Source organism: Orcinus orca, chromosome 5 (assembly GCF_937001465.1).
Source record: "Orcinus orca chromosome 5, mOrcOrc1.1, whole genome shotgun sequence".
NCBI lineage: Eukaryota > Metazoa > Chordata > Mammalia > Artiodactyla > Delphinidae > Orcinus > Orcinus orca.
Genome location: NC_064563.1, coordinates 140225471 through 140249122, shown reverse-complemented (window position 1 = coordinate 140249122; position 23652 = coordinate 140225471). Strand labels below are relative to the sequence as shown.

General features: G+C 48.2%; 1 protein-coding gene across 7 annotated transcripts in view; it reads right to left on the bottom strand.

The window, feature by feature from the left end:
* Nucleotides 1-23652, bottom strand: part of DOP1B (DOP1 leucine zipper like protein B) — a 110379-nt gene that overhangs the window by 51627 nt on the left and 35100 nt on the right. For 6 of the 7 annotated variants that reach the window (XR_004480476.2, XM_033418258.2, XM_004264546.4 and 3 more), the window contains 10 exons: nucleotides 19106-19295; nucleotides 17255-17353; nucleotides 16782-16905; nucleotides 14740-14849; nucleotides 14002-14116; nucleotides 11218-11338; nucleotides 8193-8312; nucleotides 5804-5906; nucleotides 4881-5072; nucleotides 1710-2394 (listed from right to left, as the gene is read on the bottom strand). Coding sequence is in view for 6 of the 7 variants with exons in the window: in XM_033418258.2 (XP_033274149.2) it covers nucleotides 1710-2394; nucleotides 4881-5072; nucleotides 5804-5906; nucleotides 8193-8312; nucleotides 11218-11338; nucleotides 14002-14116; nucleotides 14740-14849; nucleotides 16782-16905; nucleotides 17255-17353; nucleotides 19106-19295 (1859 nt within the window). In the remaining variant the exon portion in view is untranslated. The remainder of the gene's footprint in view (nucleotides 1-1709; nucleotides 2395-4880; nucleotides 5073-5803; nucleotides 5907-8192; nucleotides 8313-11217; nucleotides 11339-14001; nucleotides 14117-14739; nucleotides 14850-16781; nucleotides 16906-17254; nucleotides 17354-19105; nucleotides 19296-23652) is intronic. The other variant, XM_033418260.2, reaches the window with a different exon arrangement.

Genomic DNA, 23652 nt, shown 5'->3' with positions numbered 1-23652 from the left:
GAAATGACAAGCGGAGAAATCTTCACCCTCTGCTCCCACCAACTTAATCACTCTTTCTTCTTTTCCACTTTTTCCTCCATCCCTTTTTCCTTTCAAGTGTTCACTGCCTGCAATGGACCCAGCTGTGTCTGCCCAACATTCCCACGTTGAAGCCCTCACTCCCAATGTGATGGTATTTGGAGGCAGGGCTTAGGGGAGGTGATTAGGTCTAGATGAGGTCCTGAGTGTGCGGCCTTCAGGATGGGACTGGTGCCCTTCTAAGAAGAGACAACAGAGAGAGCCCCCTACCGCTGCCCCCCAGCCAGGACGTGAACATACGGTGAGAAGGTGGCAGTCTATAACCAAGGGGAGAGCTCTCACCAGAAACTGACTATGCTGGCACCCTGATCTCAAACTTCTAGACCCAGAGCTGTGAGAAAATAAATTGCTTTTGTTTAAGCCCCCCAGCCTACGGCAGTTTGTTACGGCAGCCCAAGCTAAGACACTGCCTGTTATGGGTTGAACTGTGTCCTTGTAAAAATTCTTATGTTGAAGTCCTAACCCCTTAGAATGGGACCCTATTGGGAAATAGGTCATGCAGATGTCATTAATTAAAATGAGGTCATGGGGAGTTCCCTGGTGGTCCAGTGGTTAGGACTTGGAGCTTTCACTGCTGTGGGCCCAGGTTCGATCCCTGGCCAGGGAAGAGACAAGATCCCGCAGCTGCGTGGCCAAATAAATAAATATTGGATAAACTAAAATGAGCAGAGTGGGCCCCAAACCCAATATAACGGGTGCCTTATAGAAGGGAAATTTGAACACAGACATATACACAGGAAGAACACCATGGAAAGATCAGAGTTGGGCTGCCACAAGCCCAGGAACTACCAGAGGCTAAAGGAGGCTTGAACACATCCTTCCCCAGCACCTTCCGAGGGAGCGTGGCCTTGCCAACACGTGGACCTCAGACTCTGGCCTCCAGACCCATGAGACAATCCATTTCTATTGTTTAAGCCACTTAGTTTGTGATACTTTGTTATGGCAGCCCTAGCAAACTAGTATGTAAAGCTTTAAGAGCAGGTCTCACGAAAGAGTCTAGTCACTGACTACCATAGCACCTTTAATGTGCCAGACTTTGTTTTTCTTTTTTCTGTGGCGACGCCCCGTAGCATGTGGGATCTTGGTTCCCCAACCAGGGATGGAACCCGTGCCCCCTGCAGCGGGAGCGCGGAGTCTTAACCACTGGACTGCCGGGGAAGTCCCAGTCCCAGACCTTTTGACGGGCTTTGCTAGACACCCCTAGTTTAAAAATACAGACCCCGGGGCTTCCCTGGTGGCGCAGTGGTTGAGAGTCCGCCTGCCGATGCAGGGGACATGGGTTCGTGCCCCAGTCCGGGAAGATCCCACGTGCCACAGAGCGGCTGGGCCCGTGAGCCATGGCCGCTAAGCCTGCACGTCCGGAGCCTGTGCTCCGCAACGGGAGAGGCCACAGCAGTGAGAGGCCCGCGTACCGCAAAAAAAAAAAAAAAAAAAAAAATACAGACCCCGCCTCATCAATTTCCCATCTGGTGAGACAAATCCAAACCACACAGGCTAACTACAAAACCAGGAAGGAAACAAACGTGGCACACAGTTCCTTCTCGGCCGCTGTGATTTTAGCTCGTCTCTAAACCTCCACTGCCCGAGTCCCAAGGCTCCTCCACGGGACTCTAGCCGGGCCGCCCTCTTACCCGGCAGCTGGAAGAGCGCGTCGCAGAGCCGCTCGGTCTCCTCCTGGGACAGGTACACAGGGAAGGTGGCGCAGTCCAGCAGCAGGTGGCAGGCCGCGGCGAAGGCCTCCCTGCAGCCCTCCCTCGGACTCCCCGGGTCAAGGACCACCTGGTCCACGGCCCACTCCTCCTCCCCCTTGCAGCCAGGGCTGCTGGGCAGGGGCGAGGGCGTCTCCAAGTTCTTTGTCTTGAATGGAGACCCTCGCACCGTGAACAGGTCCGAGAGCATCTGCCTGAACTGGGGCCCGCCGAGGGGCTTGGCCTCCCACGAGCTCTTCCTCCCCGAGTCGCTGCCTGCCGTGCCCCGCACCCCACCCTCCTCCCTCGGGCCTGTGGGCTCTGCCAACTTGGTTTCTTCTCCGGATGCCGTCAGCTGTGCTCCAAAAATGTTCTTGTGGGCAAAGTTGGCAATTAGCTCCTGGAGGCAAAGAAACGTCCTCTGCATGCTGCCGCCCTTCTTCCAGACGTCGTCTTTGTCCGGAGAAACCCTGGGAACCCTCAGGTGCTCAGAGAGCTCTGGCGACGAAGCACTGAGGCCGATGCCACTGTCTTCAGATTTAAGTGGAGGAAATGGAGCGTCTTCATCACCAGGAAGCACTGCGTTTGTGCCTAAAATTACTTCACCGTTTTCACCTTTGACTGGACTCTGCAAAAAATGGAAGTTTGTACCGTGTATCTCGAAAGACCAAGGGATTCAAACATCAACTGAATCAGGCTACGAACGCGTCCTCCCTGCTTTTCAAAATCACAGTTCTCTGCCCCGAGAGGATCCGTGTGTACACGTGTATAATGCAATGGAGAGGGCACACAGGGGGCAGGAGAAAGGCGGCCGGCCCAGCGAGGCGGCTGACCAAGCCCTGTGCTCTTTGGGTGTGCTGGCTTTGAGCCCACTTTATTTATTTAGGCCCTTCAGGGTCCAACAGGGTTATTTAAAAACAGCTTCTGCCAGATGTAAAAATATGAATGAGGAAACTGGGCTGAGTGTAAAATAAAGGCACAAAGGAATGAAACAAGGGGAGACAGCTAGAACAAAGTGTTTACCCCCGTACATGTTTCACACACACACATATATATGCGGATATATATTCTGTGGCTTTTCCAAAAGGATGACACTTCAACCTTTAATGAATCAACCTCTCATACTGTTACTCAGCTCATACGGCATTAAACTGAAAACTTTTCAGCATTTGACCCACTGTGCTCTTTGGGGAAGACTGAGACAGTATCACGCAATTTTAGAAACACAGTGTTATTTATATTTGTACACTACACATGCTTAAACTTTATATCTTACAACCTTTTTAGGATATTTTTTTCCAACAGCTGTAACAGCTAGGAAAAAAGAAGAAAAAAAAAAAGACTAACTTAGAGAATGAAGCAACAGTCTGTAATTAATTTGCAAACTGAGATGCAAGCCCCATGGGGCAGGCATCTGCCCCCAGCACTAACCAACACACACAGCTGTCTTTCAGGAATGCTTCGCTTTTTTAGTCTGTTTGCACACCTGTCTGCCATTGCACCGAATGGATTTCAAGGGCAGAATTTTCAAATCCCTAAACAAAGTAGAAAATAAAAATAATTCAAAGACCATGGGCCGGGGCTTCCCTGGTGGCGCAGTGGTTGAGAGTCTGCCTGCCAATGCAGGGGATGCAGGTTCGTGCCCCGGTCCGGGAGGATCCCTCATGCCGCGGAGCGGCTGGGCCCGTAAGCCATGGCCGCTGAGCCTGCGCGTCCGGAGCCTGTGCTCTGCAGTGGGAGAGGCCACAGCAGTGAGAGGCCCACATACCGCAAGAAAAAAAAAAAAAAAAAAGACCATGGGCCTCTTACTGCTTGTGGAACCATAACTCTTACAGTCTTTTTGGAGGACAATTTGGTAGCATCTTTCTAAGGTAAGAAATGGGTTTGACTGCAACCCATTTCTATAAACTGATCCCTCAGAAACACTTGCAGCCCTGAGAACAGGTTGTGCGAAGATGCTGACTGCAGCACTGTAACAGTGAAAAACTAGAAATAACCAAAATAACCACGATAGGGGAAGAGGTGAAGAAATTTAAAGCCATACCATAGACTCTCATTCAGAAATGAGAAAAGAGTAAGATACCTCTGTGAACACAGATATGGAAAGATGTCCTCCAAATAGTGTTTGGATGAAAACCAAAGTGGATCAGAGAATAATGTATGTTATGGGTTGAACTGCGTTCCCTAAAAAGATGTTGAACTCCTAACCTCCAGCATCTGTGAACGCGACCTTATTTGGAAATAGGGTTCTTGCAGATGATCAAGTAAGTGAGGTCATCAGGGTGGGTCCTAATCCAATATGACTAGTGTCCTTATAAAAAGGTGAAATTTGGACACACACATATACGCACAGGGAAGATGCCGTGTGAAGAGGAAGGCTGCAATTGGGGAGGTGCGTCCATAAGCCCAGGAACACCAAAGATCACTAGTGAAACACCAGAAGACAGGCAAGATGCATGGAATGGAGTCTCCCTCACAGCCGCACAAGGAACCACCCTGCTCACACCTTCATCTCGGACATCTGGCCTCCAGAACTGTGAGACAATAACTTTGTTATTTTGTCACCCAGTGTGGCACTTTGTTACGGCAGCCCCAGGGACTACTCTCTCACTTATATTAAAAAAAAACACAGGGCTTCCCTGGTGGCGCAGTGGTTGAGAGTCCGCCTGCTGATGCAGGGGACATGGGTTCGTGGCCCAGTCCGGGAAGATCCCACATGCTGCGGAGCGGCTGGGCCCGTGAGCCATGGCCGCTGAGCCTGCGCATCTGGAGCCTGTGCTCCGCAACGGGAGAGGCCACAACAGTGAGAGGCCCGAGTACCACAAAAAAAACCAAAAATACAAAATTACATGTATACAAACATACACACAGAAAGGTCTGGACGGTGAGCTGTGTCTAACCATTAGCTTACTGATGGGCTTCAGCAGGAAGTAGCAGGGCAGAGGGTGAAACGACCGGGGGTTGCTCCTACACTAAAAGTTTTTATGAAGTGTGTGAGGATTTTAGGTGCGTGTTTTAGATATTACTGATATATCTTCTAGTCTTTATCCCTACGCGGGAAGGTACAAGGTTCCTTCAGCCCAGAGTACCACTTCAGCTCCTCCCAGCACGTACCAAGCTTCCACTTGCAGGCTCCGTGTCCAGGTAGGAAGGCGGCATCTGGACCTTGCTGAGCACTTTGAAACATGTCTTCAAGGTGTGCGTGAGTTCAGGTAAGCTTAGCGCCTCCATTTCCTTGGCCAGAGACTGCACCAGGCAGCCAAGCACCTGAGGGAGGTACTGGGTTTGCACCTCAGAGTAAAGTTCCTGTGAAACAGAGACACGGGTTTAATGTGTAACCAGTAGAAAATTCAAATTTTTTTTACAGCATAAGTTTGTTTCACATTAATTCCCAAATCAGAAAACAAAATAATATTTCTTTTTGATCTAAATAAATCAGTGGACGTTCTTCCTCTCCTTTCAGGTGGCTTTCCTCTTTCTAGCAGAAAATAGTCGCCACATTTATTTCTATATTAAAGAAATCAATTTCTTTTGAGAAAATTAGCCAAGGCTGTGACTTTAACTAAGAAATGCATTTACTCTCTGGGACTTCCCTGGCAAGCCAGTGGTTAAGACTCTGTGCTTCCACCGCAGGGGGCACAGGTTCCATCCCTGGTCAGGGAACGAAGATCCCACGTGCCGCGCAACGCGGCCAAATAAATAAATAAAAATTTTAAAAAAGGACATACGTTAACTCTCACTCTTAAATAACTGTTGTTATTTAGGATGGATGACACTCAGCTCATCATCTGGTTTCCATAACTTCAGCTCAGCCCACTTACAACTGGCTCAAAAGTTATAAGCCCTTATATTAAAAGGACCTAAAAGAGACAACATCCAGCTACATCTTCCATGCTGAAACACACATTAACACAGTGCTATGTATTTAGGTAAAACTACTTCTTCAGTAAGTTTAGGTTCATAAAAAGGCCAACAACACTAATCAGAATGTAAGTAACAGCCAGCACTGGGCCATCTCCTTAGAGCAAAGGACCTACCAGGGGGATCACGTCCAGGAGGAACACAAGGAGGGTGCAGAGCTCCGAGACTGTCGGGGGGGCGCCGACGCGTCTCCCGGCAGCGTGACTCTGCTTTGCGGGTCTGCGTGAGTCGCAGGAAAGAAAAACAACTCTCTTATAATAATTTCAAGCGTTTCCTATGATTTCCAATAAAGTCGCTTTATTCTATTTCAACCATAATGAAAGACAGCTTCTGCAGTTCTAATAATGAAGCTTTGGTGCCAAAAACTATCTAACATAGACAAGTGTCAATAAGTCTTGAATCTGCTTGTCTCCAAAACGGTTCACTCTGACTTGAACTTCATCAGACCAGGTGAGGGTGGTCCATGCCCACGTGGGATTCCCTACCCAGCAGATCTGGAGCTACCAACAGCAACAATTCCAGGCCCCCAGCCCCAAACCAAAGGCATGGTCCCGGGGAAAGGGCCTGGTGACAGAATGCAGGACAGCTGTTCAATTTGCTGTCAGAGCAACCAGAGACAGCTCCCTGCATGTCACCAGGAGCTCATCCCCACGAGCTGCTTAGAATTTCTCAGCTCCCACAGAGAAGTGTAACTCCACTGGGCTTATCTTATTCTCAAGCTCAACACTTCCTTTTCAAGAAGTAGGCAACTGGATACGTAAGTTACAAAGTCAACATACTAGTTCCCAAAACAGTAATTTTGGATTCGTCTAGCTATCACAGTACGATTCAACCTGAGTTAATTTTCTTCATTGTAAATTATCGCTTAGTTATCTTGGCATTTATCTTGGTAAGGGACTCAAGAACTGTAACCACTACATCTGGGAGATTCTGCTGCTGGGTGCCTGCTCTGAAGAGAGCCATGCATCTGTGTGTAAAGAGACAGGACCAACACGGTCACCAGAGTACTATTTGCAACAATGAAAAGACTGAAACTGGTTTATTCACACACTGGACTACTATACCTAAGATGAATGAACTACGTGTATATAAATTTCCAAAGGGCTGTGGACCATACCCCACCCCCCAAAACAACACATTGCAAGAAGTTATATACAACTTGATAGTATTTATATAAAATTTGAACAGACAAAACAGACTATATCATTTCTGGGTACACATGTTATAAAAACACAGGTATCACAGGACAGACATGAATTTCAGAACAGTGATGAAAGCTGGGATGAAAGGAGGGAAAAGTGCTGGGAAGGTGGGGAGTTAGCTCTATCTGGGTAGCAACATTTTATTCCTTTAATAAAAAAGATGTGAAAAACAATGATCAAGTGTGGTCTATAATTTCAGCAATGGGTGCATGAGTGTCTGACGTCATTTCCCATCCTTTCTTACATTGGAATGTTTCATAGTTAATTTTTTTTTTTTTTTAAAGAAAGCACTCCTCGTAACTCTGAAATGGAACTAAGCTGACCAAAATACACTCTAGCCTCAGTATAACATGGCCTTGCTGTCCGCCGTGGATCCGATTACAATTAATTTACTCATCACAGGTTTGAACACCTGCTGGGGCCTGGCACCAGACGAGGCAAAGGGCATGGCAGGAGCAGCTGGGACGTCGGGCACGCCTGGTTCTAATCTCAGCTGCTGCCGATCTGCTGTGCAATGTCACACAAGGTACTTCACATCTCTGAGCTCCTCTTTCTTATATGATGGATGGCCCTGCTTCTCCTGGGGGTGTCCAGGGGATGGCCCGCGGCAAACGTTAATAAGTTATGCTTTGATTACAGTTGCAGGTACTGAAGACACTGTGAGAACACAGAGCAGTCCAAAGGACGTGACAAGAATGAAGTTTCACAGCATGACTCACAGGACAAAATGGGGTTTGAGAGATTACATCAGTCCTCCTTCACAGCAAAAATCACACGGGAAAGGACTCCACAGGGAAGTTTGCTGTCCTGAGCACGCCACCGCCAGCAATTTGGAGGTGGTGCAAGTCACCAGATTGAAAGTGACGGGAAAGCTGATTATAGGAGCTTAGAACATGAATGCTTTCATCTGAACAGTTACACACCAATTTCAATAAGAATTTAAGATGACTGATGATTTCAAAAACACTCTTTCCAGTCCCAGGACCACAAAACTAAGCTTCCTGAATAGATTAGGGCTCCAAGGGCACCATGCAAAGAAAGCCGATTAGATGAACCCAACCAGAAAATGCACAGGCGAGTTTCTGAAGTTCGACTTCAATGAGGAAGCTTCAGTATCATGTGAACCTTCTCAATGGCACTGTTTTTAGTTCTATTATGATTTTAAGTGAATTCTATCGTGTACTCAGCAGAGACGACCCAGCATTAGCGAGTTAAGTATAATCTGACCACAACAAGCAGCTACGAAACCATGACACCCTCAATTCCTTCCCACATGTTCACAAGCCGTGAACTGGAGGCTTACCTAAAACAGTCCTCAAAGCACCTTGTCATGTAATCCCAGAGGAAGTCTGTGCTTAGGGATGTGATGAGCAAATTCACTGTTTTAACAATCTCAGAGGCATTTCTGTTTTCTTTTATTGTACTGTAAAGGAAGAGGGATATTTATAAATATATCTATGAAAAAACCTGTATTACGGGAATGCCATGTCTGAAAAACGAATTCATTGTACCATTTACAACTTATTTCTAGAGAGACTGACAAACTCGGTTATAGATAAAAAGTATTACTGTTCTTATATAGGGAAGAGAATGCATCGTGCCATCCTAAACAGTATTTATACTGATCCATTCCCTCAGAAGTAAGCTTAAGAGCTATTGTAGGACTTCCCTGGTGGCGCAGTGGTTAAGAATCCGCCTGCCAATGCAGGGACACAGGTTCGAGCCCTGGTCCGGGAAGATCCCACATGTCGCGGAGCAACTAAGCCCGTGCACCACAACTACTGAGCCTGCGCTCTAGAGCCTGCAAGCCACAACTACTGAGCCCGTGCGCCACAACTACTAAGCCTGCACTCTAGAGCCCACAAGCCACAACTACTGAAGCCCGTGCGCCTAGAGCCCGTGCTCCACAACAAGAGAAGCCACCGCAATGAGAAGCCCATGCACTGCAACGCAAGAGTAGCCCTTGCTCGTGGCAACTAGAGAAAGCCCTCACGCACCAACGAAGACCCAACAGAGCCAAAAACAAATAAATAAATACGTAAATAAATTAAAGAAAAAAGAGCTATTGTAAAAAAGAATGTTATATGGAAAACCAGTTTTAGTCCAACCATAGGTAATTACATACACTATTGGTGGAATAACATAGTACAGCCATTTAGGAGGGAAATTTGGCTAACATTTAAATGCACATCTTCTATGACTCAGGAAATTTATTCTAGGGATTTATCCTACAGAAATCCTTGTAGAGGTACACAAAAATGTAGGCAAAGGGGGACTTCCTTGGTGGTCCAGTGTTAAGACACTGCACTTCCAATGCAGGGGGCATGGGTTCACTCCCTGGTCGGGGAACAAAGATCCCTCATGCTGCACAGCTCGGCCAGGAAAAAAAAAAAAAAAAAGATGTAGGCATAAGGATATCATGACAATGTCATTTTGAGGCAGGAGATAGATGGGCTCCAGGCTAGGCATTTACAACTGGCCTCCTGTTTACATTTGTTGGGGCAGGAAAAAGGTGGGCTTCAGGCTGGACACTTACAACTAGCCTCCTGTTTGCATTTCCTGAGACAGGAGATAGATGGGCTCCAGGTTAGGCATTTACATCCAGCCTCCTGTTTGCACTTCGAAAGAGAAATAACAGCAGAAACAGAGTAAACAGCCAGGCTTTGTCTCCTGAGGACACTTTACGATAACAATCATGGCAGGAACAGAGAGGGGCTAAACCCTGTCTGAGTAAAAGACGGAGAGGTCACATATTTCCCATCCTTGGGGCAAGGGAGACATGGCGTGTGCGCAGAAAGGCTCCTTGGGGGTCAGAAAGGAGGGGCCGCCACCCCACAATAGGTGATGCCAAGGCCCCCGCCATGGGCCTCTGGGCTGGAATCCGTCCTGGAAAAAAGCCGCACACACATATCGGGGAGGGTCCTAGGGCAGGTCAGGTGTGGAAAAAGAAACTTAAATAAACGGTTTCTCTGTGTGCTCTCCCACTTGTCGTGCTGTGCCTCTAACAATAAACTTTGCACCTGCTTTTACAGTTTTTGCCTCCTTGAAACAGTCTTGCTTTCAAACAGAGGCAAGAGCCAGGGAAAATTTGAGTCTAGTCTCTTGCCCTTGCTGGTCTAGTGGCTAGGATTCCTGGTTTTCATCCAGGCTGCCCAGGTTCGATTCCTGAGCAGGGAACTAAGATCTTGCTTCAAGCCACCACTTACTGCTGCTGCCTCTCTGAGATCAATTTTAAAATATTGAAAAAGTGGAAACCGCCCAAAAGTCAATCAATAAGAGATTGGTCAATCAGTCAGGATTTCTTAAATAAGTGTAACTCCTTACTGAGGACTTAAAGGCAACCACTATCCTCCGCAGGAGAAGAGTGTAGAGCTATTCACAACTTGCATTAAAAAAAAACAAACAGGCAACTAAACAGGTACTGTAACTCCACCTTAAAAATAAATGATAGGCAGCTGTGTACTTATGCACTGAAAATCTGAAAAGAAATACAAATGTTGTATGTTTGTCTCTGAAGGGCAGTGGGATTATGGGTAATATCTTTTCCCTTGACGCCTTCAAATATTGGTATACTCTACCATGAACATGTATTACTTTCATATCAGGAAAACAATAAACTACTCTCATTCTGCTAGAAAAAAGCAAACACTAAAGACTCTTGGTACACTTACAATTAATAAACCAGAAAAATCTTCCAATCGATTTAAATTTTTAATACACCCAATGCCGAGTCAGGGAGAAGGAAATTATATTAAGAGTAAAGTAAAAAGGAAGAGGTTGTACTACCTTAGAAAGTACAAAGACAGAACAAAACACAGGGCTGATGGCTAACTACACACTTTAAGTTATCGCCACGTCTGCTGTCTCCCAAACCCCACTCACCCTGCCTCCAGGGCCCTAGAGCGCCTTCATGCCCCTGGGGTGCCCTCGCCTTGCTCCCTGCTACCCCCTTTCTGACTGGTCTCCTGAAGACCCACACCCACTCGCCCCACTTCCTGACCTGACCTCCCGCCGGCCCTCCCCCCGTCACTCACCACTTGTAAACCAGACCCAGTTGCCTTTGTTGAGCAACTTTTCACACCTGATCAGTAAATACGGTTTGTACTTCCCAGTGTGGGGCAGAGACAAGATCAAACTCCTTTTAATCATCACAATATTCAATAGGGAAGAGTCGATTCATATCGATTAAGAGCACAGGTTATTTTAAGGCGTGGCCTGACCCCCTGCATCCCCACTTTCTTGAGCACTTCACAATTTATGGTAAACAGAGAAAAAAAATCATGGCATTAGGAAGGGAGGAAGAGTGACGTTGGAAACCCCACCAGTACCTTATCAGTGAATTTCCACTCTGAGTGTAGCTCAGTTTAAGATCAGAGCCGAGAGCAGCTCTGCAGTAAGAATAAAAGGCCCGGATGACTTCGAGAAACAAATTCTCAACAACTTGAGGCCCTGCAATTGAAAAGGAAATGTCCAGATAAATAAATTAATAATCAAAACGTTTTCTTAAAAATCCACTGTAAACCAGTGACAAACGTATAAAGCGTATTGAGAGTAACTCTATCTAACACATAGATAATTTATATAGTCTTAAATGTATGGAAACTTTAGTTGCGACAATGACACCTTTAGCTGGAGGAATAACATCTGTGAAAACAGCCAACATTTTTGTAGCGCTTACTGTGTGCTGGCCACTGTTCTAAGCATTCTATAACTATTAACTTACTTAATCCTCACAATAGCCACAGAACCAGGTATGCAATCAGGTAGGCTGTCCTGATTACAAGGGGACAAGAGGACTGAGGCCCAGACGCTGAATAACTTGCCCCAGGAAGATTCTAGAAGGAGGCAGGGAGTGGGCTAACTGTTTTAAGTGTGCAGAGACTGCCTGGCCAGAAACCATCACTCCACAGAAGCACCAACAGAGTAGGGCAACTTCCTATTCTGAATTCTTTAACTGATGAGCTAGAACGACACAAAAGAAATAACACCAGCCCAGAAAAGCCTCAGATGGCACAAAAGAGCTGGACCCTGCCCGATAGGCAGTTGGAAGGCGGCTGGACATTTCTGCTCCACAAACATCAACCAGCAGGCCTGAAGGGAGGGCGTGACTTCCCACTCATGTATTCAGAGGAATGAACACAGAATGATTCAGAGAAAACAAAAGCTCTGTCAAACAAGGAATCAGCAAATAATCTAAACTCTTACGCTTCCAAAGACAAAAGGTCTCTTTTCCACGATAAACTCCAGGTGTATTTTATCTATAGCATAACACCGCCAAATGCTTTTTACTAGTGAAGGAAAGCTTGTGGTCAGGATTCCAGGGGAAGAAATGAGGACGTGGCTAAAGCCTGGTGGCCAAAGCACAGATAAGACTGACCTATGACCCTCCTATGCCTTCTAGTCTACATTATCAATCCACTCCTTTGCCCTTCAAGTGTGTCTTTCCTTGGAAAACTAAATTATCAGGTAGGACGAATTTGCTGGGATGGGGCAGAAGCCTGCCACTCACCCCCCCCACCCCCACCCCCCCACCCCACCCTCCAGAAAATATGACCTGGAGCCCAAGCTAGCTCAGTGCTTTACTTGGCTCACGTCAAGGCCTTGACGTAAAACACCCATCTCCAAGGGTGGAGCTTGGAGGCACAAAAGCTTCTTCGTGCTTTGACTTTGGTCAAGAGCAGCCAGGGCTGCACCTGTCCTGGTACCCAAGTTCACTGGTGTTACATGAGTAGCATCTCGGGATGGGCCGTCCGAGGGCCATTAAGGAAGCGTCAGAGTCCTGACAAAGAGGGCTCAGGCTCTGGAGTCAAACAGACTTCAGAGTCTGAGTCCCAGTTCCTGGGTGGCCCGTGGCAAATGACTTCGCCTTGCTCAACCTTAGTCTCTCCCTCTGTAGAATGTGTACAGTAAGAAAATCTACCCCAGGGTTGTTGGAGGTACAGAAGTATGCAAGGAGATGCGTATTAACGATGCACAAAATAACTGCTCAAAAAAATGTCACCGTTATTATTAACAACAGTGAAAACACACCAGGACCTCAGTCTCCCTTCCGTCTCCCTCGACCAAAGCCCTTGTTTCCCTTTGTACACCTAGAGCCTAGCACCTTCCCTGCTGCACAGATGCCCCACGCCCGTCTCTGAATGCATAAACAAAGGGTCCCCATCCTGAGGGCAGAGGGAGGAGGAACTGAGAGAACAGAACACCCTCAGCTCTCGTTCTCTGCAGACGGCGCCCGGACAGTGGGCACGTCCTGAGCACTCAGATGATGCCATCAGGGATGAATCCCACGGACAAGGGGATTTCCTTCCCTGTTACCGTGTTCCAGGGATGAGATGTTGAGAACTTAACAGTGAATGGATACTGGGGCAGTTACTTTATTATTTTTTTTTTTTGCGGTACGCGGGCCTCTCACTGTTGTGGCCTCTCCCGTTGCAGAGCACAGGCTCCGGACGCGCAGGCTCAGCAGCCTTGGCTCACGGGCCCAGCCGCTCCGCAGCATGTGGGATCCTCCCGGACCAGGGCACGAACCCATGTCCCCTGCATCAGCAGGCAGACTCTCAACCACTGCGCCACCAGGGAAGCCCCAGTTTCTTTTTTTTAAAGGAAGGGAGAGAAGGTCACTTTCCTCAATGGGTGCCCAGAGGACCACGGTATATAAGGGGCGACCCTTTTGGAACTAGAGTCTAGTTCAAACCCCTTCATTTGACAGGAAAACAGTGAGGCCCAAACAGCAGAAGGGGCTTGCCCAGGGTCACAAGGCAAGAAGGTGGAGGAACGTCCCCTATTTGCTTCAGAATACAATCAAGGCTCAGTTGAAGAAATGATTTGATTGAAGAAACGTTCTCACAAGGTCAGTACTGTATGTGCCCTGCAGGCATGCGCGCAGACGAGCACAACAGCTCAAAGGTATTATAATTTCTTCACAAAAACTTTCAAGTCACTGTGCAAAACTTTTAAGTGGTGCCCAGATGATGAAAACTGAAACACACAGCATGACTAAACTACTTCAAGATTCTGAACTTCCAAAGATTAAACTGTATTCTAAATAACACGTTGATTGTATCTCACTGGAGTTTTAATGGTGTATGATGGTAAAGCTCATCTAATGTTACCTATTTCTGGCTTGTCAAGCAGACTGGTAAGGATGCGGAAAGGCTTCAGGTACATGTGGTGGCGTTCCTCTACGTCAGCATCAGGGAACTTCTGGTGCAGTATCTCAGCCAGACCCTGTTTTTTTTTTTTAAAGCCACATATTAGGGTATTATATACAGTATGACTTTATTGGTTGTTCTAGTTGTTAAATGCTCTGGGATAGAAGTAAAAGCAGTCATGCAGCACGAGGTGACGACAGTCGGCCCTCCATATCGTGGGTTCTGCAGATTGAAAATATTCGGGAAAAAAAATTCCAGAAAGTTCCCAAAAGCAAAACTTGAATTTGTCGTGCACTGGCAACTACTTATATAGCATTTACACTGTATTCTACAACTATTTACAAAGCATTTACATCGTAAGTAATCTAGAGATGGTATCATAAGTAATCTAGAGACGGGTTAAGGTATGAGGATGAGTATAGGTTACATGCAAATACTAGGCAAATACTAGGCCAAGTTATAAATATGAGGGACTTGAGCATCTGTTGATTTTAGTATCCATGGGGGTGGGGTGGGGTAGGGGGGAGCAGGAATTAATCTCCTGCAGATTCCAAGGGACAACCATATACGAGATTTTCCCAACCGTGTACCAAGGAACAGCCCCCCTGTCTACTTCTGAGGTCCCACAAGGAACTCCACTGAAGAACCATGGTCAGGAATGCCCTAATTGGGATCTACTTTCCAGAAATGCTCCTTTACCTCAACTAAAAGATCCTTGGAATATTTCTCAAAAAAATACGAGGACTGGTCTTCATAAGAATTTGAGATTTCCGATTCCGGCACAATGGTATTTCCTTTAATATCTGAGCCTGTAAAAGAACAAGCACCATGAGCTGTAAAGAAATCTATACATTTAAAGTACACCTTATTGTGCAAAGGTCTCATGCTCTGACATTTTTGTTTGTTTGGGGTTTTTTTGTTTTTGTTTTTTTTGTTTTTTTTTTTGCGGTATGCGGGCCTCTCACTGTTGTGGCCTCTCCCGCTGCGGAGCACAGGCTCCAGACGCGCAGGCTCAGCAGCCATGGCTCACGGGCCCAGCCGCTCCGCGGCATGTGGGATCTTCCTGGACCGGGCCACGAACCTGTGTCCCCCGCATCGGCAAGCGGACTCCCAACCACTGCGCCACCAGGGAAGCCCCTATGGGTTTTGTGTTGTTTTGCTGGGGTTTTTTTGCTCTGACATTATTAAAAATACAATTCCTCCAACAGAAAACCAAAATCAGATCCAGCAAAACCGAGACCTATTTTCTTCTGACAGTGGTGGGCCAGGGATCAGACAGGCAGAACTCCATCTCAACGGGCATCAATTTAGTTTACCCCAAGAATTCATCCTGAGTGTCTTTGACAAGTATGGTTGCAAGGATCTAATAGAATGAGTATCATTTTTAAAAACCAGTATTTATTTGTATGGCACTACGTAAAAATCAAGGTATTCTCAACTACATGCCCTCATTCTGAGCCTTGGTTAAGTCTCTAAGGTCCTCAGGGCAAGGAACAGCATCTTTCTAAGCAGAGAGTCTGGACTCCTGGGGTCGTGGCTAAGCAAGTCGGAGCCGGTCCTGTCTACATACAGTGCGCCGAGCCCCACTGGAAGGCAGCCATGCATTTAACAAAATCATCCTTTTAACAAAAATGCTCAAAGAGCCTGTGAATATCCTTCTGGAAACCCTTCATAAGCGTCTGTGCTATGACTTCTGGAAGTTTTACAACTAGGGGAAGAAAGGTTAAGAGGACTTTCTGACATTGGTATGGGAAGATCTATGAGGGTTGGAAAAAAAAAAAAAGCTGAGAAGCAGAGGATTTTTAGGGCAAAAAAATACTCTGTGTGACACTGTAACGGTAGACGCATGTCATCATACCTTTGTCTAAAACCACAGAATGCACAGCACCAAGTGTGAACCCCTGTGTAAACAGCCGACTGTGGGTGACGATAAGGTATCAGTGTAGGTTCCCCGACTGTAATAAACGTGCCACTCCAGTGGGTGATGCCGGTGGTAGGGTAGGCCGTGCTTGGCGGGGAGGAGGGAGGAGGTGGGAACTCTGGACCTTCCTCTTAGTTTTGCTGTGACCCTAAAACTGTACTAAAAAAATAAAGTCTTTCTAAAAAAAAAAACTATGGAGATTTTTCACAATCGCTCTGTAAACCACCTTCTCTTAGGTACACGGACTTGGGAATTTTAGGCCCTGTGATTTCCTGGACTTGTCCCCCTGAAGCCTTCCATCCAACCAACAGTCAACGGCTCTTTTCCTACAGGTCTGCAGTCTGTTCACAAGAACACATGCTCACAGAAACATGAACCAGGGTTCTCGTGCTCTTCCAAAGTCATCCAAATATCTCCCGAAATGTGTCAATGCCACAAACGTTCCCATCCAGACAAAACTTTCTTTTACATATATTCCATGTTTCTGGGTTTTCTCACACACAGTCTTATCCCATGAAACTCCTCCCTGAATAAGGCTTAGCCATCATTTTGTTGTCTTTCAAGTTTCTTAAAATGGAATTCGGTTAACATTTAAAAAATCCCATTACTTCTGTTTTTTTATGTAACAGCTGCAAGATAACCAAAGCTGCGGGGCAGGCAGCAGAACTCAGCTGACCAGTGCCAATTCAGTCACTGCGTTATCTTTCCACACTTTGTGATTCAGAAATGGATCAACAAGATTGCGACTTTATTCCAAAAATCAGCACTCAAAGGTGTCACCTTAACTCTGACTTTTCAACTCCCACGTATTACTCAGTACCTAGTAACCACGCATAAAGCCTTCTGTTCAGAGACATATCTCTTCTCAGGAGGGTCTGGGTGGCGGCCGAGAGGATGTGCACCATGTCGGATCTGAGCAGGGGGATGGCTCTCTCGTTGGAATCCTATGAGGAGGAAAGAGAAAACTATACTGCAAGGAGATGACATAGTAAATCGCCGGCTTTCCGACATGTGACCCCTCCTTACCAGTCTACAAAAGCTTTATCTTAAAGAGGCGGTTCTCAAAAGGGGTTGGTTTTTCACACGCTGCCCAGGGAAAGAGGCTATTCAATTTTCGCTATGGAAACACCACCCTCACAGAAATGACCGAGGACCCTGAATGGCTGAAAGCGAAGAGTGGTCACTGAGTGGCTGCCCTCCGCTCCAGACGAGACGGCTCGGACCTCTCCCGTCTACCCCACGGCCTCAGGAAAGACCAGCGACTCCCCTCGAAGAACACAAACGGCTTTTTACCAGACAGGTATAAAATGGGAAGAAGAACAGGACAATCTCCAGGTTATTTCTTTGCACCAGCATGTTTGAGTCCAGCAGGGATGCACATAAGGACTTTACCTACAAAAGACAGAAAGCCACGAACATTTCATGCCCGAGACACTGGACATCGTTTGCAGGCTACTCTTTATAGTCATAAAAATGAAAAAAACTTTTCCTGGGAATCTTGAAACCACCGTGTTATACCGTGTGGAACAGAATAATAAGATCTAAATATGGGAAACTTGGTTCTAGCTCCAGACGCTAGGGGGCGATGTGTGACATCGGGAAGACCTTCAGCTGCAGCCCTCACTGTTCCATCTCAGAGACGGAGGGGTCTGGACCAGATGGTCAGATTCTAAGACCTCAAATTCTATAATCCCAGAAACAAATACATTTAGGTTCCAACAGGAACTTTCAGCTACACTAAAACTCCAAAAACAGTCAGTCAAATGGACTCCAAACCAATTAAGCAGACATTTTGGGTGTCTTTTCTGAGCATAGATAGATGTAATACAGCTGCATAACAGATAAGAGCCATAAGACAAGTGGTAACAAAAAGCTATGAGAACCGGGAAGAAGAGAGGGAGAGATCTTTCAACTGGGGAGAACAGTGAAGCTTTGGAGGTGAGCTGAGTTTTTTGTAATACAGGCAGGAGATTCGCTGAGACGGGGGAGAGGAGGGACAGGCCGTGAGCGCAGGACGAGGGGCTGGCTGGAGCAAAGACAGCATCACAGACGTGCCAGGCCAGGCCAAGCAGCCAGCTCCGGGAGTGTAATGGGCCTGAAGTGGAGAGTGAGGCATCTGGTGAGCTGGGAGCGGACTGTTAGAATACTCTTGAGGATGGATTTTATCTCCAGGAAACAGGTATTTTGCAAGCACAGTACAGATCTGAGCAAAGCTATGTTTTAGCAAAGTGAATCTCTTAGCAACCAAAAAAGGACTGGACGGGGAGAAACCGGTTAGAAAATTACATGATGGTCCAGGAATGAGACCTAAGAAGCTGAGGCAGGGCAGCGAAAACGGAGAAAGAAACAAAGTGGTACTGACAGGGCAGGGAAGAAGGGAACGTGACTACTGAGGGTCTCCTCCGCCCTAAGCAGAGGTCCTTTTCATCACTCTTTTCGTCAGAGAGCCCCGTGAGGAAGCTCTATTATTCCCACTTTGCAAAGAGGAACGGACTCAGAGGGGTAAGTAATCGGTGCAACTTTGTTAATGACGGATTCAGTTTCTGAACATTTTAACTTCAAAGCCTTGGGTCCACCACTAGGTGGCGACAGACTGCAGGCCATTAAACAAATGCTAAGTTTGGGGAAAAGAAAGATCTGGGAAGTTCCCATTCTTCAAGGTCATGAGAAGGCAGGTCGCTGCCTGGGAAGAGGGGCCTGGGCACGGACAACCTAGGTGTGAGAGCAGCCAGAGGAGAGGAGGGCGGCAGGGATGACGGCAGGAGCTGGAGCGAGCCTACTGTGCGAGGCAGTGAGCGGTGTGACAGGGGCAGGGGAAGAAAACGAGGCTGTGGCTCAACAGCGGACCCCAGCCAGGCTCCGCGGAGCGCCGTCGACAGCCACCCGTAACGTGGAAGCTGCGGGGCCTCCCGGAGGGCCCTCCTCGCGTGAATACACAAACGTGACGCAGGTGTTAGAAGCCTACGCCGCCTTCGCAGCTTACGCAGGGATGCTGCCTCCTCGCCTGCCCAACCTCAGAGCGCCTCTGCTTCCCGCTGCCCCTCCCCTCCCCTCCCCGCTCCCCCGCCCCGTGACCCTGGTGACACATGTGCTGGGGAGTCAGCCCGCCACGCCACGCCACGCCACCGGGAGCACGGCACCCACCGTGAGCTGGTAGTCGGTCCCCAGCATGTACTTCTGCTCTGTGCCGGGCGAGCCCCGGCTGATGTGGCCCACCACAAAGAGCGAGGCGGGCAGGCGGATGGACGGGTTCGCCAGGACGCTCCCCCAGAGGGCAGCGTAGAAGACTTCCCTGCCCACCACCAGGGACAGCCTCAGGAGCAGCGCGTCCGTCCTGTGGGCGGGAGATCATAGAATTAGGGCGCATCCCGCGGGCTCTCACGGGCGCGGCTCTCTCTCCCTGGCCGGGAAGCACCATCTTCCTCCTCATTTTGAGATGCTGCCATCTCTCGCCCTTCTGTGTTTGTCCACCTGCTGGCTGTCACTGAAACTGAATTTGCTAGAACACACATGTCACCGAGGGGTGCGGCTTCTTGGCCAGGAGGCAGCATCTGACCGGTTGTGTCACCCTGTGGCAGAGATCCGTCTCCGCCTCCGGCCTTGCTGCGGATGCCGTGGCGTTTACATGGTGCTTACAGGTTCCACTGCCCAAAGTGGATGAGCAGATCAGTCACTCTGTAAAAGTAGGAGGAGTCATTTAAAAAAAAAACAAAGGCTGGCCTTCCCTGGTGGCGCAGTGGTTGAGAGTCCGCCTGCCGATGCAGGGGATGCGGGTTCGTGCCCCGGTCCGGGAAGATCCCACATGCCGCGGAGCGGCTGGGCCCGTGAGCCATGGCCGCTGGGCCTGCGCGTCCGGAGCCTGTGCTCCGCAACGGGAGAGGCCACAACAGTGAGAGGCCCGCGTAACGCAAAACAAACAAACAAACAAACAAAAAAAAAACAAAGGCTTATGTGACTGATTGAAGACCTAATGATAAAGACACCCCCGACCTGAGCACAGCCAAAAGTGTGCCCAGTGACACCAGATTTTAGAAACACTGGGGACAACATTCCCCTGGGCCTCCTGCTTCACGGCACATTCCAGAAGGTCTGGAGCCGACTTCCCATCACTCTGCCCACAGCACCTCCATACACCGGCTCCCACTCCAGGAAGCCCTCCTGCGGACGACCGACATTTATTCGCCTCTTTATCTTTATCCAGGTCTCCCGTGACACGACGTCAGCGATTTCACGGCCGTCCTCACAGAAGCAGCAGCATCAGTGGGTGCGGGCTTGTTTTTCCACTGACACTGACCGAGGCCTGGCCCTTCTCCGCTCGGGGTGCACCTGCAGCTGACGGGGCACCTTCCCGCCGACTGCGAACACAAAGCTTGCAGGCCGGGTGATAGCATCTATCGATACGACAGCGGAGGCAAACTCCCACAAAGGGATTTCACTTGCACAGAAGTGAAACCTCTGTGCATTTCAGCTCTCAGCTATGACAGGGAAAAGGGATGCAAATGTTGTGAAAATACCTGAGAGTCTTTGAGCAAAAACTCAGCACAGGAAAACAGCTGATGCTGAGGCCACACAGCCACCATCACCACTAAGTCTGCTCTGCTGGCTGACACCCCCCAATGCCCAGATGAGCGTCTGACACACACCTGAAAAAACTGTCAGATGAAGGCCATTCTTTCCCTTTTACTATATGCCAAACTGTTTTCAGCTTACTTTTTAATAACCACTTCTGTGTATATTAAAACATTTCATACAAAAAATGCCTACTACCTTTTGATATAAAAAATAAATTTTGTTCTCCCTAAACCTAGTCTCCTTAAGCCTTCTTTTTGACTCATAAAATATTTGTAGCAAAAGATACAGAGAAAAAAACAAAATGAAGAAGCACAAGTAACACCCAAATGTTTAGAAGAAGGACACAGAATGGTTTAGTGGCTAAAGGTACTGATGGGTCTTCTATCAAGGCTGAGCAAACAAATAGAGCTTATCTTTGCCCAGGTCTGAAAACAACCAAATAAAGGCCCTAATTTGGGGCAGAAGTGCCATTCAGCAGCTGCGGTTACAGTAAGTCGGGCAGATGGGTCACTGTGTCCTCTGGACAGACAGCATGGTCCTGAGCTAGGGAGAGATTCCCACAGCAACAGAGTAATTTAGGAAGCCCCCGGAGTGCTCCTCTCTCCAGAATCCCAGAAGACCACCGCTTAGCTAAAACCCAACGCAAACACGACAATGCCCCACGCACTGCTATCACATCCCCTTTGACTAGGACAGCATATCCCCAAAGTACGTTCCACGGAACACTGGCCACTTGGGCTGTTCCACAGTAGAGAGGTTCCACTGTCCGGGAGCCTGGGGAACGCCACTTATGCTATCCTTTCTTCAATATTTACAGAACTCTGGCTAGTTTTCTTTATTAAAGAAACACAGCTTTATATATAAATATAAAGATTCCCATTTTATTCTAAAAATTAATGGATATTAAAAATTGAAATGATGCTACAGGTCCGAAAATGGCAATGGTGACAGGACTTTGCTATGGAGAGCAAAGTAAAGAGCAAGATAACTGGGGTTAAAAACTAAGTAACTTGCTACTAAATAAGAATTACTCATAGCACCTCAGCTGTGAAGTTCCAAAGTAAGTGTGCAGTTTAGTGTCCAGAATGGTCATTTTTCTATTTAAAACCAACAATCAACAAAACAAAACACACACACCAACCCCCAATCCCTACTCCTCCCGTCCTTCCTCAGCCACCCTGGCTGCTGCTTTCGTGCCCCCTGCAAACACGAGCCCGTTCTAACGACACCGACACGCTCTCCTCTACTCAACTGATAGCAGGTGAGGGACACAGGCCGTGCGCCGTGAGCCCCAGGCGCTGCACGACTCTGACCTTGCGGTCACTTGCCGAATGGACCCTCGTGGAAAGCTGAGCTGTCCCAAGACCGAACAGCGCGGGGTGTGACCATCTGAACAAGCAGGGCAGTGACAACAGCGCTCTGCACCACCACAGTCGGATATATGTCAAAGAAGGGGGGGAAGCTCTAGACCCAGCAGAGCTCATCATCATGGTGCCTGGAGTCAGCCAAAAGAAAGGTCAATAAATATTTTTCAATTACTATCTAAATCGGGCTTTCTCAACCTCTACCCTGTGGCCCCCTGGGGCTGGACGCTCCTGTGCTGTGGAGGCAATCGTGTGCACTGTGGGAAGTTCACCTGCACCCCTTGCCTCCACCCGCTAGATGCCGGTAGCACCCTCCCCGCCCCAGGTGTAACAACCAGAAGTGTCCCCAGATATTGCCAAGTGTCCCCTGGGGGACAGAAACCACCCCGGGCTGAGAGCCACTGATTTAAAGGCACATCTCTGGAGAGCCGGGTTTTGCCTGCTTTCCAACCATTGGAAACCTCCACCTCTCCTCCGTCTTCTCAGAACAGGAGTGGAGTATTCTCCCGCCCCCAATACCACTAATCCTGTTTTCTCCGTACAGCAAAACACAGCAAACTGTGTGGCTACTTCTTGGGCACTTTAAGAAAGGAATTCTGGCCAGGAGTGATCTGCAGACATCAAAGGGTTATTAGAAAGCCAGGGGGAATAACGAGTCCTAACACTGGCCAAAATTTCCATTCCCTTATGGTTCACTGACAAGAACAGATCAGGAACTGTCCCCGCCTCCACAAGACCCCTGAGTCACCCGTCCTCATCAGCCCCAAACTCACTCACTCACCCCTTAGCCTTTTCCACCACCTTGGACATCGCGACCCCCCACACCCAGACCCCCCCCCCTTCCTGTCTCTGCAGAGTATTTGCTGGGGTCGAGGGTGTCTGACTCAATTCCTATGCACGTTGGGGAAGAGTCGTTGCTGAACTCTCTCAAACTGACACGGATACGTGCGGTCACCCGACTACCGTGCTCTGAGACCGCACAACCCTAGACCAGCCTCCACCTCGGAAGGCCAGTCACTCCTACCTCTGAGGGCTGCAGTCTCCGGGCTTGGCTTTCTGTCACACCTGCCTCTACTCAGTGGTTCACGCAGCTTCACTGAGCTCTTGGTTCAACGTCAAGAGATCACAATGTTGGGAGAAAACACCCGTGTTAAGCAACTTTAGCGACTGTTCAAATGAACATTTGTTTATCAACTAGGAGAACACATGACAACACCCCAACTACTGACATGCTCCTGGTGTGATTCACTCTTACAGATTAAAAAAACTGCAATATGCTTTGGGAGCTGATGTGTTCATCTTCAGATGATGGGAAAAAAGCATTTATATACACACATCTGTTAGGAAAACATGACTGGATCAGAACTCTAGAAAGAGCCTGAGACTAAGAGTCAAGAAACAGAGTCTGGTAAAGGTCCTCTTGTTGACCCCATATGACCCTGACTGTTCCCTTACGCACACACCTACCCAGCCCCTCAGGGCATGGTGCGAGGTTTAAAACAGCAATGAGACAGGCCCTGCCTCCCAGGGAAGTGGATGCTAGTGACTCAGTGCACCGCCGAGGTGGATTCCCCAAGGTTTAAAACAGCAATGAGACAGGCCCTGCCTCCCAGGGAAGTGGATGCTAGTGACTCAGTGCACCGCCGAGGTGGATTCCCCAAGGTTTAAAACAGCAATGAGACAGGCCCTGCCTCCTAGGGAAGTGGATGCTAGTGACTCAGTGCACCGCCGAGGTGGATTCCCCCCTGGGAAGTG